This window comes from Oxyura jamaicensis, chromosome 19 (genome assembly GCF_011077185.1).
Source record: "Oxyura jamaicensis isolate SHBP4307 breed ruddy duck chromosome 19, BPBGC_Ojam_1.0, whole genome shotgun sequence".
NCBI classification, from domain to species: domain Eukaryota; kingdom Metazoa; phylum Chordata; class Aves; order Anseriformes; family Anatidae; genus Oxyura; species Oxyura jamaicensis.
Window position 1 is genome coordinate 718,746 of NC_048911.1, and position 19,431 is coordinate 738,176.

At 40.4% G+C, this 19,431-nt stretch overlaps 2 protein-coding genes across 4 annotated transcripts in view; both read right to left on the bottom strand.

Annotated features, from left to right (window-relative positions):
- HSF5 (heat shock transcription factor 5) overlaps positions 1-15,744 on the bottom strand; it is a 29,195-nt gene extending 13,451 nt beyond the window's left edge. Inside the window, exons 1-3 of one of the 3 annotated variants that reach the window (XM_035342922.1) lie at positions 15,116-15,744; positions 11,866-12,069; positions 3,143-3,240 (exon numbers count right to left, since the gene is read on the bottom strand). In XM_035342922.1, the coding sequence (XP_035198813.1) occupies positions 3,143-3,240; positions 11,866-12,069; positions 15,116-15,710 (897 nt within the window). In that variant the 5' untranslated portion in view covers positions 15,711-15,744. Of the gene's footprint in view, positions 1-3,142; positions 3,241-11,865; positions 12,238-15,115 lie in introns of all 3 variants that reach the window. The other 2 variants (XM_035342921.1, XM_035342920.1) reach the window with 2 other exon arrangements.
- The window catches only part of MTMR4 (myotubularin related protein 4), a 68,260-nt gene continuing 58,276 nt past the window's right edge, over positions 9,448-19,431 (bottom strand). The window contains exon 16 of the mRNA XM_035342919.1: positions 9,448-9,458. The gene's annotated coding sequence lies outside the window, so the exon portion shown is untranslated. The remainder of the gene's footprint in view (positions 9,459-19,431) is intronic.

The following is a 19,431-nucleotide window of genomic DNA, read 5'->3' on the forward strand; positions in this document are numbered from 1 at the left end:
GACCAGGAAAACCATATCAGATCAAATGCCATTGAAACAACTGGCTTCTCAGCAGCATGAACACCAGGAGTCCCTGAAGGAAGTACCACAAAGATATGAGACAATATCTTGATCCCTTCCTCTGGGTATATGAAGACAAGTCCTGTAGTGGACTCGCAGATGTGCTGGTCTGCAAAAAACCTCTCCCTTGTGAGGAGAAAAAGAAAAAAAGATAAAGCCTTTAATTTGACGTATTTAGGCTAAGAAGAATATTCTCATTAAAGGCAAGTCACCTTCATATTTTTAAGATATGGGTTTGAATTTAGTTACCTCCGTTTAATTTTTTCCAGTTGTACTTTTAAAAAATATTAACACAAAGTGTTTCTCTTTTGTTGCACAGTTTATTTATTGTCTTAAGTAGCTAGGATTTTAAGAAAGATCTGTGTTAACAAATCAACTGCTTAGGGATGAGACCATCTAAAAACACATACCATCTTTTTGGGTGCACTATAGGATCTAGTATGCAATTCCAATAGAAGAAAATGCCCCCACACAAAGACACAGTGCAAATCCTTCTAGTTTACCTAAAGAAGTTATGACAGACAAGACTGAGAGGGAAGCAGCAATGAAACAGAGCAAAGTGACAAAGATTGGGAAGTCAGCACTCAAAAGACTAAAAGGTTGCTGGTTATTTCAGCTCAAGAAGAAAAACGGGCTGATTCAGCAAAAGGGGTGAAAGGGAAGATAGGTATTTCACTTATTATAAGATTATATAGTGTACAGAGGAAGTAAAATGCAACCGCACCTCCTCAGTGACTGGCTTGAGCCCTTGGGCAATCACTCAGAAGTAGTTGGGATTCAGTTTCCTTTCGAAATAACATGGTTGGTTAACATTCTTGTTACAAATAAAAGTGGAAGTTTCTTTTTTCTTTGTTCCCCCATATTTATTGCTTCAGCTGTAGAACAATATTTATTTCAAGTGTAGAACTTGCTTCTGTTTTACAAGAAAATACCGACAGCTTAATAAATATACTAATAGCAACAATCAAATATTAGGGCTGCTAGTTTAAAATACATGTGTGTATACATGCACATATATACAGAACACTAAAAACCAATATGTAGCCTCAGTTCACAGCCATGATAAAATAGCAGGGAAGTACTGCACTATTAGCTGTGAACTGTCAGAACAACTGTTGCACGAGATAGCTGGAGTTTCCTCTCACAAGACTCTCACTCCCATCCAAGCAATGGGATTCATCACATTGATCCACACCCTATTCTTACAGAGAAACCAAATGAAAAAGAATACAAAGCTGTACATGATTCCCAATTTTGTTAGCAGGAGTGCACAGAGTATAACACAAACCCCTGAAGCTGTTGATTTCAGAAACCTGATGAGAGGCACATCCTAAGCAGCCATATAGCCACATATAACCCCTCACCTCTTCATGTGCTGACTCACTGGAGCTTCTTCTGGATTGCAAGCTGTGGACAGACAGGCATTTACCTAACGGCCTTCTCTGCCCACATTGCAGTCAGGTCACCTAGCTCAGATGTGTACTCTACAGCCCAGCTTCTAGTACCAGTGAACCCAACCTGTCTTAATGTCTCCTGAATGTAAAGTGATGTTCTTTGAAAGATTCAGTATGGACTAGCACGAGGCTTAGGCTTTCTTGGTCAACAATTCCCATTTTTCCATCTGGACAACAAAGCACTGTCTTGATCCAAAGGAATCAATACTGATAATCAACTCGCTGAATGCCAATGTGCTCACTGTCTCCTGGACTGGTCCAATCATTTCTTGGCTAACTTCAGCAGTTTGGTACAGGCTTTGCCAGCGGTAATAGGCCACAGCATGATCAAACAGCCTAAAATGCTGTGCAAACCATCCTTCAGCAGCATTGCACTGAATTCCTGCAACTTGTGGAAGACACCAAGTGGCCTAAACCTCTTTTGACCCCACGCACTGTCTGTGGACTTTCTCCCTCAAACGACTAATTTTCACTGCACCCTTTGGACAGTGTATTTTGCATCATCTTTCAATCTAGCGCTAATAACAGCCCTGATGTCTCTCTTGAAATGATCTGCTATCCCAAACACTGATGTCAGCCTTCTGAAATGAGAATTATTTGTTTTACTTGATCATTTGGACTCAGGTCCTGCCTGAGAGGAAAAAAAAAAAAAAAAAAAAAAAAAGGAAAAAAAAAAAAAAAAGCTTCCACAACTCTCATAATGAAAGTGAGAGGACAAAGATACACTGTGTGCAAAATAAATACAAGAGTACCAATGTCATGATTGGTTATTTATATGCTTATAACAACACATTATTCTGGCTGTAACCTGGCCATCCTGGATAAGCCTATATTAAAAGAAATCATGAATAAAAGACAAAGGTTGATATTTGCAAGACAGGAAACTGGATAATCAAGCTTGGGTAGGTCAACCTATTTTCAACACACATAAGCATAACTTGCTTTGCTTGTCCTCTGTGAGGAAAAAAAGTGCAGGTATTATGCTGTAACACAAAAGGAAGCCGTTGCATTTTTACTTCAAGCCTTTTGATGTTTGATAAGCCAGGCCCTCCAAAAAAGGTGTGTTTTCACCAGAGTTATATAAAGCATTTACAGCAGTTATTTTTAATAGGATACCTCTGTGGTGGGGTGGATTCTAAAAGACATCTTAGTTTTTCCTCATTCATCAAATGAGCCTAATGACTGCAGAAAGTTTGGATGACAGAAAAAATAAAAATAAAATAAAATAAATAATTTTTTAAAATGGAGTTGTTTCTCAGTGTTACTGTAGTATATTAAGAATTGTATTTTGTCCAGGCAAGGATATTCTTAATATATATATATATATATATAGACTTGTTAACTAAAACAAATTCTGATGAAGCTGAGCACACATCTCATATAGAAGAAAACACTCCACTGATCAGGACATCCACATCCACTATGCTGCTACCCTGAAACCTATCTAGAATTACAAAACTACCTCTTTAAATATGCAGTGGTTCCTCGAAATAGTAAACTAAAATTTTACTTTTACTTCCTCGAGTAGATTATTTTTCAAATGTATGTCCTTTGCTCCAGAATCCATAAACCTACAGTCCATCCATACAGTTTCCAGCTTTCAGCTGATTTCAGTATGCTGCACTCACCTGGAAAAAGCTGCAGTGGGTGTACGTCGAAGCTGTAGGACTAGCATAGCCAGTCAGAGGATCTGTGTGGGTAGTTGGTGAGCAACACTGCAGTGCAGCTACAAGAAATCAAACACAGTTATCAGACTTCCAGCATTTGTGTTTGGCATGCAGGGTTCTATTGCTTACTTTGGTTAAACATTTAAATAGTCACATAGCAAACTAACTAAATTCCAGAAATGTATTGTTAACTCCTGAACAATTTTAAGACTGATTTCTTCATATTAAGATATATTTGCTGTAATATATTATAACATATGCAAATATTATAACATTTTGTACATATATGTGTATATGAATAAATATTAAAATATATGAATACGTATGCCACAATCTTTTGCATGTCAATATCACCTCTTTCATTAAGCTGCTTGACTTTTTCCATCACAGTATAACATAGATAGGGGATTCACACAAGAAAACGCTAGATATTCACACACACATTGACATTAAAGAACAATTTTATTCTAAAAATCAACTTTGTATATGAGGCAACGTTCTGCAGGTATAATTCTTGGTGACATGCACAGATATATAATTTTAAAGTAAAGACATCATTTACATCATGGATAATCTCTAACATTTCCCATCATTCTGAGAAAAATAAGTGCTTGATGGTATCACATTTAGTCCAATCATCATAACAGGGACTAATAAGTGTAACTTGAGGTGGCAAACAGATCAATTTTATTTGCAACATTTGACATTTACATGGGATTTCACGAGATAGTTGCTACAATAACCAAATGTGATTTTTTAAAAATCTATTCTTACTGCCCTTTTTAATATGATATTGCTGATTTTTTCTATGATTCAAAGAAACAAACATGGGAGCTAAACAGTGAAGAAAGAACTAGTGGACATCCTTCTAAGCAAGCATGAGATCTGTGTATGATTTGTAATTTCCGAAGCGAATTCTGAGCAACTTTATGATGAAATCAGGACCTCTTTCAGGAGAATATTTTAGGAACCATGAATATATCACAGATCTGGATACTGCTAAAAACCTAAATGATACCTTGGTTTGGTAATATTTCACTCACTGGAAACTCCAAAGGATGTTTATAAACCCAAGAAAAACACCAAAAAATTTTTAAAAGACTATGGTAAAGGCGAGGCAAGAGAGCAATGACAAACGGGGTTTCCTGTAGCCCGTTAAAGTGACCCTAAGGAAAAGCAAACACATATTAAAAAAACATTATTTTCTAATGAAAGAAAAGGAAGGATGTGAAGGGCAGAAGTGCTTGTGAAGTACTAGGTAAGTGTAAATTATTAATTGCAGATTATTTTCTACAATATGCTACAAGATCAATGGCAATATTTTTTTCACAGCCAGTAGAACTTAGGGCAAAAGCAACTCATTAATCAAACACATTTTTAGCTTTGTATATCAAAGTGAGGAGAACAAAAATAACTGTCTAGAGGACAAGAGACTGATGACATTCTGAATGTTTCTGAACTAGAGGAAGTCATATAAACTCTATGGTTTGCACTGACAAGATTATTATTTTTTTTTGGTGGCTCACAGGCTACAGCAGTGACTTGATCTAACAGCAAGAACAATGGCATTTGTGTGGTATCATGGGAGATAAACAATGAGTCAATTCAGAAGCAAGTCTACCATAAGACAGAGGTCAATTTTAGATAAGTAACATCATCACCCATGGTCAAAAAGGGAGATCCACCATTCATCCAAATAACTTAAAAAACATTCAAGAAAACATTTACTGACAGGCAGTGTTATCAAAGGTAAGAATGTTGATTCATATACAGTACTTCATGTCTTCAAATTGAATTAATTCATTCAACAAACGTATCTGCTTCACTCACATGCTTTTGCCCTACATTAAAAGTAGTATAAAACTGGAGTGAATAAATTTCCAAACTCTGTTGTTTAAGACATATTTAATCTAGCCATACCCAGAAGAAATTATCAGCTAAAGCACATTTTGTTACTGGCTGCTATGAAATAGTTGACAGTGAGCACGTCTCTCATTCAGATAGTAAGGAGACAGGCATGAACAGTATCTTAGGGAAAAAGAAATAATTACTGACTAAATTAAGAAAGAGATATAGTCCTTTTCAGCAAACAAGATGGATCAGCCTCAGAATAGATGAATAGATTTAGTTTCTGTCAAAAAAGAGACATAATTCTGCCCATACAGGCTCTGGATGGAAGATGAAAATTTCTCATAGTCTAGAGTACCCAGTATGTAGAACGTGAGTGCCAAGCATGGAATTGCTGTCAGTGGGATAGCAACAAAACACTGAGGACAAGCAGAGAACAATTAACAGCACAGCTCACAGAACAAGGAAAAGACCAAACACTCTGCATGATGAATGGTTCTGCACAGAAATCAAATGATCATATTTCAAACATAGTGAAAATAGATTTGGATATCCAGACAGGTTGCAAAAAACTCAAGCAAATAAATCAATTCTTAAATAAAATTATTTAGAAGCATATTAACAAAAACATTACAAGAAAATACAAATTATAAATCCTGACTGTTGAACAAGAAAAAATAGAAGGAAATATAATGGAGGATTAGTTGACACTGGATAACATATAATGGGAGCTAGGTCAACAAGAATGCTTTTCATTTATTTAAAAGGAAGTCACCCTTCACTGCCCTCTTGAAAGACCTGCAGTAGGTAAATTAACATGGATAATGGTGATCTTCTTGATGTGATACTTAGATTTCCAGAAAGCTTTTAACAAACTCATCATCAAAAACTCTTACAAAACCTAAGCAACAACAGCGTGAGAGGGAAGGCTGTACATTTAAAAAATCAGTTTGTTGTAAAGACAGGACACAGAATATAGGAATAAGCAGTCACTTTTCACAGGTGAATGAAATGAGCAGGGGAGGACCTGCACTAGAACTCATGCGGTTCATCATTTCAATAAACTACTTTAAAAATAGGGTGAAGGAGTAGCGAGGTGATGCTTGCTAATTGCACCGGTCTTTTCATTGGCAGAAACAAGCAGCCAGCCATGGAGGCATGCAAAAAAACCCTATGAATCTCCCAAAGCTACCACCCACCAGAAAAAGCTCTGTACTTTGGTAAAATAAAAATTAACATCAGCTCAAAACTCAGGAGCTGTCAAAAAGACCCCCAAAATCAAAAATGGCAGGTTGTTAAAAACTATTATAAAAGGAAATGGAGAAAGAAAAACATTATTATTCCACTTCATAAACCCATGATTCACCCATACTTTGACCACTGTTTATAATTTTTGATTTTACAACTCTGTAAGAAAATAACAGAACTGGAAAATGTTACAGGGAAGGCAACATGGGTGATGTCAGAGAAATCCTGAACAAACAGCCAAGCCAGGCAGAGAAATCTAGTAAATTCTAGAGAAATCTCCAGTGTAGAGAAAATGCAACCAAGGAAAATCACTAAAAGTATTTAGAATCACAAATGGTGCAGTGAAGGGGATATCCATAGAGACACATTTACATACATACACACAAAGAAAACAAACTAATGGAAATTCAATTAATATTTAATTGGGTTAAAAGAGAAAAGAAAAGGTGTCTTGCACAAAATGCAATTAAGTTATGGATTGAACTCCTTGTCACAGATCCCACATATGCAACGAGTCTACACTGGTTGGGAAAAAAAGACAAGTTCATGGAAATGAAATTCACAGAGGGCTATTAAATTCGACAACTCCTGTTATAGTTGATTAACGCCTAAGGAAGAGTACAAGAGTAGAGCAAACATGGACTGACGCTTTTCCAAAATGCTCCAACACTCCAGCCTCAGGGAATTACTGTCAAAGGAAATGATGAGCTATATGGTCATTTGATCTGATTAAGGCTAACATTCTCATCTCCAAAGCAGTGATCTGTATTCTCTGCTCCAAAGCAGAGAGCTATTGAGGCATTTGCTAAATCCTGTTTTCTCAGTATTTGCAAAATTAAATGAATTATATAAAAATAAGTAAGTGAAATGTAGCTGGAGGGATGACAACATTAATCTCACTCAAATCATTCTGAAGTCAGCTATCAGTAATACTAATGGAATTGATTCCAGGAATTTATGATACGAACATGATATTAGCAAAACTTATAGAATCAACCTAGTTGTTAGCAGTGTGGAAAAACAACGAATGATCTAACATCTAGCTGTTGGAAAATAAAAAACAAAAGTTTCTAAGATTCTATGAATCATAGAATCATTAAGGTTGGAAAAGATCTCCAAGATCATCTGGTCCAACCATCACCCTACTGCCAATGTCACCCACTAACCCATGTCCCTAAGTGCCAGGTCCAACCTTTCCTTGAACACCCCCCAGGGTTGGTGACTCCACACTTGGAAAAATTTATTTACCGTAAGGGTGGTCAAACACTGGAACAGGCTTCCTAGCGATGTTACAAAGGCTCCAATACAAGCATTTATCTCAAGTCTTTCAATCACAGGTCATACACACACACAAATGATTACATAATCTCCTCAACAGATCAAGTTCCAATTTTTTGTCCAAGAATACAAAAACAGTTCACAGACAAATAATACAAGTGAAGAAATTACAAAAATGTCCTATGGAAATCATGAGTCACTCCATTAAGCAAACTAGAAACCATTGTGATAAAATGGAAATTCTTACATACCTCTCCCTCCTCTCGAGAGGATATTATTTTAAGTGCTTACAATGTTTCTCAGTAGAGAAGTACAAATCAATCATAATCTTTGCTGAAGACATGAAGGCTACAGCTATACCAGTAAATTAAATGCATCCAGATCTGTTTTCTGGCACAGACTCTGTTAATACCCTTAAAATTTCTTACTCTTCCAAGTCAAAACACCCACATCCAAACTGCCTGTTGGGAATACCCATGCCAACTGCAAAACAGCACAGTACTTGCCAGGCAGAATGCTAACTAATTCGAGACTAAGCAGTCTAATTCGAGAGTGGATCAAGATACCCAGGCTCTTTACCTGTTAATTCAATACACTAGCATAGGCACAGACAGATATGCCTGAGTTCAGCCATGGTTTCAACAGAGGCATACCTTGCCAAATGCATCGGGGAGTTAGAACCTAAACGTAAACAAAATCTGAGAACATGAAAATAGCTCCATGCTTATAGTTTGATGTATACCCATTTGCCCTGCATGATTTCATATGTTTTAACAGCACATGCCAGCTCAGGAAAGTCCCCAAACAAATACAAATACAGTATGATCAGCAGCAGATCTTTTCCACACTTGAACAACCATAGTAATTTCTCCAAAGATCTGTTGGAAATTGACGGGAAACATATACCTCTCTACGTACTCAAGATAGCAACAGACATTGATAAACTGCGTTAGCAACTCAGCTGCGCCATAGGGGATGAGACTGACACACCAGCTTCTTCCATTCTTCTCAAGCACAGGCTACATGCAAAATACCAGGGAAGAACCCTGAAGACCACCTTTTCAGTGTGACCTTATCATGTCAGTTCACAAAGTTATGCTTAAGGGAAGTGAGATGACTCCGTTTTATGATGAGTAATAGTACCAAAACTGTGTAGGAAATTATGGAAAGCAGCTGTGCCTGTTCTTGTCAGATCAATGAACGTGTCGTGATGGACCTGAATGCAACAGCTGTTCAAGCTCTGATCCTTTACCGACCAAAAGACTGATGAGAATGAGGATGACATCCAAGGTCTCTTCCATAAAGGAAAATGGGAAATGTCTTAGACATTTAGGTGGGATTAATTGCATTACTGCTACACAGTCTACCAGTTTTCAAAACTAGTCATCTGTGCTCGCTACACCATTGATGAAGAAATAGGCTCATCAGAAAGATAAGAGTTGTCTTCCAAAGGTATATATCTAAGAAAGTTGGAATGACTCAACATCTGGGAGGTGCCTGTTCCTCTCTACTGACTATAAATGTAATCTGACAAGCCCAGGCATATGCAATTCAATATTATACATTCAGATGAATCTTAGGCAAGACGAATCCTACTACTAGTTTTACAAGTGCATTACTAATGCATCCAGTCTGCTTTTCTCAAGGGAAAATATGGTGCTATTTATACTGTGTTAAAACACAGATGCTATATTTTCAGCTGCTTATTTAAGATACCCCTTCTGACTAACGCATATGTGAATTTTAAGCTTTACATAAGAGAAAAGATAAATACATATTTATCTTAACAAAAAATATACTATTCAGAATAATGTGACTACTCCTAAGCTATCACTCACCAGAAGGGTTATCATATGTAAATGAACTCTACAGCCACAGATGTATTCAAAAGACATGACTGGACCTGCAGTGTCAGGTGGCACCAATACATAATGTTTCTCACATAGTCTCATTGACTTATTTTTACTATTAGAATACTCAATCAAGCTTCACTACATTTCTTTTATGCAATCCTACTACTATCAAAGGTTTTGCAGTTAGCTGAAGTTGCAGAACTAAATTCTTAAAACAACTATTCTCTACTACTAGAGAAAAAAATCCAGATGAGCATCTGATTTTATTGCCTTTCCGATACAAATCATAATGAAAAAAAAAAACAAGGAAACCTTTTGGTTTCTTATGTTAACAAAGAAATTTGAATATACATAGTGACAAACCTTTCGACAAAGTTCTACTTTGATTTAATGGCACTACAAAACCTTAATGTTCATTATAAATGAAATGAAGAGAGTCAACTACAAGATCGGACATAGATTCTTTAGTCCTGTCACTTATGAAATAAGTACTTTAAGATTAACTATCACTTTTCAAATAAGCTAACCTTGGTTCTGTGCTCTCAAGATGAGGGAAAGTAGACTTTTGTATGTGAACATATGAAAAAATAAGCTTTCAGCATTCTGTAAGGTACAGTATACAACAAAAAGGATAGCAGAGGGATGAAGAGATACACAGGAAGAGAAGTAAAAACAGTGTCCAAAATGGCAGTGAACATGAAGTGGTTTATAAAACAGTCAAATGAAATTACAAACCTTTCTTCTCAGAAGTACTAATGAACTCACTGGAGTTTTCAAAAGTCTCAGACTCCATACCTTTCTCTGTTTTTGTTTGAATTACACCTTAATTTTCATACCTTGCAAAATTTGGTATGCTTTTATCTTGCTTTCCCCCTGCTAATGACTCTGTCTGTACTTTTCCCATGCTATTGCAAAGGAGAGAAAAGATTTTTGAGCACCGTAACTGATTTATTCTTTAAACTTTTATAACTACAGTGAGACAGATTAGCGTCATCCAGTTCCAGAGACCTATGTATTCATGTCTAAATCTAACCTAGTCACGCTCAACTCCTCTACAGTCAATGCTGCAAAATAGGGTGGGATCACTCATATCCTGGTAGTGCCTAAGACAAAGTCTGACACAAGCTATATGAATCAAATCCTAGAGATGTCCGTTTCCTTTGCTTGACTATAGATGAGGTTTGGGGGACAAGCTGAGATATAAGCATCTAAAATTCAAGAAGATGAATCTCAGCCTATGCTCTGTGTCCAGACAGAAGCAAGAAGTAGGGACCATTTCCCACCTTAAGCTCACATTCTCATGTCACCCTGCTCCTTGGAGGAGGCTTAATAGCTTTCCACTTGTAATGTAGGCACTAGTCACCAGTGATCTTTATAAGCAGCACATGGCAAGGAACATATGACAAAAGTTCCCTGTCTCTTAAACCTTTACAAGTGTACACAGGATTTGCATAGCTCCTCAGAATCCTTCCTTGACAAGAAGTATGTAACGGAAAGTAGTGATTATTGTTTGAAACATGAGCTAATATTCTCTGCAGAGGTCTCAGAAGACACACACAAAAGATGTGAAGATTTCATTGTGTACTTGTTGGAGAAAGATAGCAGCCACCACATGCAGGATTTCTAAACAGGGATATCTGACTCAGTAAAGATGCAGCTGCCAAGGGAGGAACAGGCAGAAAGTGAGAGTAATAACTGAGTTTTAATTTGTTCAAGGAAAGAGTCACTGTGTTCTGAAGTTCTAGGGAAAGAAAAAACTAACAAACAGAAGCCCCCCAAAATACTGCATGATTTATTCCAGTTCAAAACAAGGGTAGAAGAATAATTTGCTTCAACTACGTTCTAGGAATAAAAACACTTGTGTGTAGAAGACTGAAAAGTTTAGCAGAAATGTCTTAGACAAAAGAAGGTAGTCAAGACTTTTGTAACTCTTCAGTCTTAAGTGCATAAAAATACAACATTGAAGAAGCTAATAAGAAAAAAAAAAAAAAAAGAGAGAGAGAGAGAGAGAAAATAATAACAGATTATAGACCAGAATTAAATTTTCTGCAGAAGACTTCTGACTGACCTTCAACTTTAAAAAGTTACTTGGGAAAACATAGGATTGAGGAGTAGTATATTACTTTTCAACAAGTTATCAGTGGTTTAGTATCATCCCCCTCAGTTTTCCTTTATTTAAAAATAAGTAAATAAATAAATAAATAAATAAATAAGAAGTTAGGCTAACACTGACTAGTTGTGGACAAATACTTTTCTCCTCACCATTAACAGAGAGGCTACATGGAAAATCACCAGGGGACACTCCAAATCTAGAGGAAGGACAGAAACATCAAACAGGAAACCTTTTTGCTTTAAAATGTCTCTCATCCCCTTAGACTTTAAAATTTCTAATTCTCACTTGAAATACACGTGACACAGCATTATAGAAAAGTTATAACTTTTATAATTTTTTCTCACCTGTTGGATAATAGGTTTGTGAGAACTGCATTGAAGATGTGTAGCTGCTGTATTTTGGAGGGGAAGTAGCAATGGCTTGAGACTGTTGCTGAAGCGGCACAGGAGAGGTGCTGGGCTGTAGTGTGTACGTGACCTGTGTCGGAAACCTCTGGAGTACTGGAAAGGCAACCCCTTTGTCTGAAAAGGCTGGGGAAGCCTCGTGTCCTGGGACAAACCCAAGAGAATTCTGCCATGTTCTGGAAGGGACTGGAGTCCGATCTAAACTTTTTGACGGTAACGTGCTGTGGCTGTGGGATGAGGCTGATATGTAGGAGTAAGGAAATAAACTGTCTTGATGATAAGGTCCATGAAACTGTCCTACAGTCAGCAGTCCTGCATTGGGTACAAAATAGAGTAAAACAAGTGTGAATGAAAGGAGTTTTCACAGGTAATGAAAGGTAATATGGGGAGCCAAGGCTCTAACACATTATTTGGGAAGACAACACTTCTTTCAATATACTTAATCCAGAAACAGACTGTATTCTTCCACCTGAACGTACAGTAACAGCTGCAGTGGCACATGGATGCAGTGTCAGTACACTGTTGTCTATGTAGCATTTCTCCATAAGCCTACAGTAACCATCTGTATTTATAAATGTAGTATAGTAAACATATAAAGCATAGTAAATTAGTAAACTACACTAAACCAATTTTAAAAGTACTGTGTGTTAAATCAGACAGTATATTAAAAAGAAAAAATGTAAAACAAACCATAAAGCCAGAATATATGAAACGTTGAAAGCTCAAAGACAGCCAAAGAAAGGCAATGTCAAAATCCTCCAAGTGGTTTTGAAATCCAAGCTCAGATGTTTCAGGACAAATCATTTAATTTCTCAAGAAAAAAAAATAATGATAGAAGCATTTATTGTTGAATCTGAAGAAAGAGCAGTAGACAAGGGTATAAAAGCAACTGTTTCCTCCCAAGTGTCATTCATCGCACTAGCCTCTTGTTCTTTAGTATGAAAAATTAGAACTGCAAATTAGCACCAGAGGAAGCCAGAGCTACATACCACTTGGCTTCTGTGTAAGTTACAGAAGGACACCAATGATAATGAAAAAGGGAAGAAGTATTAGAAGTAACCTGTAAAAGAAAAGAATAATGAATTTGTAATCAAGATCTTGCATCAATGCTTACAGATAAGGTATTTTCACATAGACCTTGTGGTTTTGTTTGTTGTTGTTGTTTTAGAACTTTGTGAAGTGTTAAAATTTTAAAACAGCTATTTTCCTTAGCCAGGTTATGTGCCAGTTTGATTTGGATTTTAATATTTCTGCATGAACAAGCAAGTCTTTTTCAAGAAGGAGAATGAGAAAGAAGGCTACAAGCTTTGTAATTCATTGTTGTGTATGTTTAAAGAATATCCTCTCTTATATACAAAGCCTTGCTTTGATTAACATCAAAGATCACTTGTCATTTTTAAGTCAACTTTTTTCCAGTCAGCATAACTAGTTCAGTTTAGATACCATGTCCTATGCCATGACGACATAGTTTCTATTAGAGTTTTTGCTGACATTCTCAGAACACTGACTACAAAACTCAGAATGCCTTTATGCTCACTGAAGTCCTAAAAGAACTACCATATTTATGACTTTTCCACAGTACCGTGTATAGCTATGCTGATTATAAGCTTAAGAATGGTTTGCATCAAACTAGACTTTTTAAAAAACAGCCTCACATTTACCTCTTTCACTCTTCTGATAGGAACCAATTCAAGAAATGGGTAATATACAGTCATTATTCCACAAGTTCATAATAAATCATTAGGAATCACTAAATAAATATCACCTGCCCCCTAAACTTTAGTAACAGTTTATGTATTATGTTTATTTCCTGTTCAGTATTTTTACCATATAAAAACAGAGAATGAAGAGAGTATGAGGATTCCTTTCTTCCTATTTTACCTTTGGATAGGGAAATTAAGATTATCTAGTTTCAGGGTACAATTATCAGGTTACAATGTACTAGTGATTTAACAGGAATTGTTCCTGGACATTTAACACAGAGCTACATGTTGCAAGACATTTGGAACAGACTGACACTTTGCAAACAAAAATATCTTCCACCTATCAAATTACCTCATATTTAAAGCAAAGTAAGACATGCCCCTAAATAGTCAGTACAGAACAGAGTGCACAGTAAATTGTCAGCCTGTCAGAACTCGACGGCTATAAAAACTGATGTTCTCTTTTTCTTTCTAGAAACTCAGACTCCTAGAGCAAAAGCTCTCTAAAAACTGGGTCAAAAATGCACCCGTAAAAACAGATGGGGGAAAAAACAGGCTGTGTTTTCCTTAGGATTTACTCTATCAATGGCCTGTAGTACACCAGTTCAGACCTGATTTAATTGAAGACATCCTTAATTACTCATCTTAGCCTTAAGAATGTTGAAACAAAATCTTTAAATGCTTCCTAGCCTCAATATTGAAGCAAGCTTCTTCCCTTCCTAGAGGTTTCTTTTTGTTTTCTTGCTATTATGGGTGCAATTCCACTCACATTACAGGAAACACCACATGAATTAGATTACAGTTACTACTTGGAAACAACAACCAAGAATAAATATCAGGATACCCTGATCTGCCCTCAGCGAGGGCTGGTACTGCAGGAAGCAGTACCACCGTCTACTTTTTCCATTCTGGTTGCAGAGTCCTGCCACTTCTCCCACCCCGAGCCTTGCAGTTCTGCACCCAGGTCAGCCCTACAGGGGCAGCTTGCTCTTCCCTTCAGGGCACGGTGCAGAGCCAACAACTGCAAGGAAGATTATGGCAATGTGTAGCCACGGGAGCTGGGAGCAGGACTGCTCTTTCGGTAGCAGCCCAGGGTTGGGTCAGGCTGCGAGCACAGCAAATGAAGACACTCGCATCTTCCTTGCACGGCGCCAACTATAGTTCTCCCGCTCTTGTCTGGAATTTGTGGAATGATCCTCCAAGAGCTCAGGCTTGTCTTGGAAAACTCAGACCCTCTCAAGGAGTGTTAGGAAGATAATAAAACATATTCTGAGTGTTTGTAATAATATTATGTCCTGTTCAGCTTTCACCCTGTCATTTGATCCTCTTTACAAACTATTCTCTCTCGGGAGAGGCCTGTCAGAAATCTTACAACCAGGCCTTTTCTCCTCTACGAGGGCTCGTTGAGCATCCCCGTTGACGGGCCGGGAGCCAGGCCCCGCGCCCCGTGCCCCGCCCGGCTTCCCGCAGGCCCCGCCGCGCCTCACCGGGCCGGTCGGCCTTGCCGGGCGTCGAGGGCGGCAGCGGCAGGTCCCCGTGCAGCGAGGTGCCAAGCAGGCGCTGGAAGCGGTTGGGCGGGCGGCTCGTCACCTCCAGCCCGGCCGCCAGCTTCGCCCTGTTGGCGCTCGTCAGGCGCTTGAGGTGGACGAGGAGGTCGGGGCGGTCGCGGCGGAAGTGGGGGCTGTGGAAGTGGTGCAGGGGGCCCCCGGAGCCGCCGCCGCTGTCGCCCCCTGGGCCCGGCCCTGGTCCGGATCCGGGTCCGGGTCCAGGTCCGGGTCCGGCCCCCGCCGGCCCCATCACCACCTTGCGGAAGCCGTAGAGGTTGAGCTGCCGGATGAAGCTGGTGAAGTTGGTGGTCTTGAAGAGGTCGCCGGCCCCCGCCGCCCCGTCGCCGCCCGGCCCTGCGGCGCGGCCCGGCCCCGCGCCCAGCAGCTCGGACTCGAAGAGCGGCTGGTCGATGAGCAGCCCCTCGCCGCGGGCGTCCCAGCGGATAGAGCGGAACAGCGGGCTGTTCACCAGCCGCCACAGCTTGGCCGGGAAGTTGTTGGGGTTGATGGGGGCGGGCAGCAGCGGCTCCTCCATGGCGACTGGACGGGACGGGACGGGACGGGACGGGACGGCCGCTCACGCCCCAACGGCCGCCGCGCGAGGGCCGCCGCTGCCGGGCAGCACCGGAGCCGGCCCGCGCCCCCGGCACGTGCCCCCCGCCCACGACACGCCGGTTCCCCCGCTCCCCTCGGCCCCGGTGCTCCTCCCGCTTCCCGGGTTCCCCGGCACCGCCGTCCCCTCAGCGCCCCCAGTGTCCCTCAGGCCCCGCAGGTTCCCCTAAGCCCCCCATAGTCCCGCCGTCCCCTCAGTGACCCCCAGTCCCCCTCAGCCCGGCCGCTGGTCCCTTGTCCCCATCATCCCCTCGGCCCCACTGGTTCCCCTCAGCCCCTTTCAGTCCCCTCACAGTCCCAGTGTCCTCCCAGTGCCCCCGGTCTCCCTCAGCCCCTTACAGTCCCCCCATAGTTCTGCCGTCCCCTCAGGCCCACTGGTTTACCAGTTCTCCTCAGCAATCTCAATCCCCCTCAGCCCCCTGTCAGTCCCCCTCAGTACCGCTTAGCCCCGTTGATGGTTCCTCAGTCCTGATGTCCCCTCAGCCCCTCTCAGCTCTGCCACCCACTCAGCCCCAGTGCTATCAAGGGCTCCCTGTGGGTCCCAGGAGGAGAGAGACCGAACCCCAGGGGCTGGAGCTGCGGCTGCTGGAACTGCCCGTCTGCGTCCCCAGGCAGTCCTGGGGGCATCATCCAAAGCGTGGGTAAGTGCGCTACTATCAGCTCGGGTGCGCGGAAACAGGTTAAAAACACCAGGTGTTGAGGCAATCTATGGCCTGAAGGGGAAGCCCAGCCTCATAAATGGCTTTAGCGAAGGATCACTCCTTTGGAGGAGTCCTCAGGGGCTGAGGGAGGCTGCCCGCTTCTCCTCAGAGCAGCTTGGTTGGGAAAGCGAGTCAGCTTCCACAGAAAGTAACTAAATCCTGTGGGGACCAGGGGCCTGAGCCCAGCCTGTGCAGGAGTGCACTCAAAAAGAGGTTGGTGAGCCAGGTGATGGCTTGTGCTCCTCAACTTCTCCAGAGCTGCTGTGAGGGACTGCAGGACTATGCATCTGCTGGTGTGGACAATACTCAGGGGGAATTCAGTGCTGATAGAAGCCTAACCTTATGTACCCAGTGATGGTCACTGAAACAAGGCTGCTTGTGAAAGAAATCATGATGTTATAGTAGATCTATGAAAATGTCAGCTCACAGCTGTGCCAGTGCCCAAGAAGGAAAATAAAGTGAGTTTAGATGGGATTGGAAAAGAAACAGAGATGAAAATGCAAATGTTCACTTTTGCCCTAAAAGTGAACATGTACAGCTCTCATCTCTCCCACTCCAGAACCGTTTTAGTAGAGTTAGAATGGAATAGAGAAAATCAGCATCGAGGATATGGATTAACTTCAACAGAAGGAAATACTGAAGAAGAGATTTTCAGAGTGGGTTTGACTACGTGAAGGTGGGTAGCAAAATTATAAGTAGTGTAAAGAAAGTGAATGTGACTAGTAGAAGAACTGGGAGGATGTCTAAAAGAAATCAAGTTGGGTGCTTACGGGGAAACTGAGTAACTAATTGCTACAGGATGTTTTGAATACTATAATATTACCTGGCTGAAAAAAAAATAAAAAGACCAGATATATTCACAAAGAGAAGTACATCCAGGGCTCTTAAAGATAGCACTTGTCACTGGTAGTCCCTGAGTCACAGATTGGTGGATGATCAACATTTGTACCAGAGATGTATTAGTACATGTATATCCTCTTAGGCTCTTCTCAGAGCTTCGACTGCTAGCTGTGGTTGGAGACAGGCTACAGGGACTTTTTTTCTAGCCTAGTACAGCCATTCTTAGAATTTTAGAGCAAGAATCTCTGCTATGAACCAAAAAGGGAGGAGGAAAAAGGAGCTGGGAAAGGAAGAGAATGGTAATCTCTCTCTGTCTGCATCCCATCTATGGGTCATCAGCAGTAAAAAAGATATTCCTCTATCTTTGGCTGCCCTCAGAGCAAGAAAGTAGTGAGAAGATCAAAAAGCTGCACATCTTGTGGCCTTAAATATATTATTTGATAGTTGTCATAAGATTTCTTTAACTGAAATATTTTTTAATGCTTTGGTTTACATTACAGTCCCAAATCACCACAGCAAGTGAAAGTGCAGTAAATTATAGAAAAGAGACAAGGTTGAATGAACTGTGATGGGAAACTGTTCTTATTTGTAAACTGAAAGCAAAATCATTCTGCTCTTCTGCATAACTGAAGTGAGGAAAAAGATGTTAAAACTGTGCTTAGCTTAAATATTTTGGGATGTGGTCACTTCAAATTAAAGCAGACAGGTAAAAAAAGAAGTGGGTCAACAGAAAGCGATTGTAAGGAGGGATTAAGAGATACAATTTTCGCCTCTTTTCTAGCAGACTGATAGCTACTCTGTCCTGGGCCTACCTTTGGCAGATTAAGCACTTTTGTCATTATTCTGAGTCAGTAGCAACAGCAGGAAAGAACAGAAATTTTGCCAGCATTGTCAAAGCTAAAATCTTGGACCATAGAAGAAGTTGCTTTACTCGAGGAATTAATGACCTGCAGTTCTAGTTGAACTCATTAAACCCATGTGAAGATGAAGCCATCTTCCCAAAGGGCTTTGCAATTTTATTTCCTTAGTAATAATTGATAATTTATCCTCTTAAGAATTATGTAATGGTTGCTCAGTGTCAACAGCTATAACTTTGAAGTGAAGCATACTGAATGCAAACTTGAAAATCAAGAAGTTCACTTCGCAAAATATTTTCTCAGCATTCCTGAATTTGTCTCTTGTACTATGTCAAATAAATTATTTAAGGCTTCTCTTCTTTCCCTGTGCAGGAGTGCAAGAAGACTACAACTGCCTGAAGCTGAGATAGGTGAGTTTTTTTTATGTCAACCATAACTCCTCTTGTACTCAACAATATGTAGTCCATAACTAAAATGCAGAGAATGAGTCCCTAAAACTAAGAAGTCCCTTTAAAGTATTTCCTTTGGTACTTTCTAGCTGAGCCCATAGCTGCAAAGATAGAATGTTTTAAATGTTTTAAAGATGGAATGTTTTTTCATCAACTTCCAGAGTGCTGCCTGCTCCCAGCAAAGCCATGTCTTGCACCTTTCAGTGTCACAAACGAGACAATCTTACAGCAGATGTGGCAGGAGGTAAGCTGAATGAAACAGCTTTGTAGCTCTCTTATAGCTGTGTCACACTGATGGGAGCGTGCTTGTCTCGCCCAGCAAGCCTGACAATGAGAAGGTAATGATCCCTTTAGCTGTCTTGGTAGGTCAACCTCTGAACTGCCCGTGTTTTAGACAATGTAGGTGCCCCTGAGAATGTTTCTGGGGAACACTGAATGTTTCCTCTTACTTGAAACAGATCAATAATAACTAAATGCAACGAAATGCTTTTCAGCAGGAAATGTAGTTCAGTCAAAAGCTGTTGGACAGTGCAGGATCTAGAGGTAGCATTGCCAGCTGACAACAGTGCCTAGAATTTTCAGCCAGCCTTACTGCTGCTGCTTCTCTACATCTCTTTCCCTGAACACTTTCATCGCCCCTCCAGACTTCACTTAACACAGGGGACTTCAACTTCCCTGACATATCCTGGAAGCACAACACAGCCCAGAGGAAGCAGTCTAGGAGGTTTCTGGAGAGCGTGGAAGATAGCTTCCTGACACAGCTGGTTAGTGAGCCTACCAGGGGTGGCGCCCCGCTA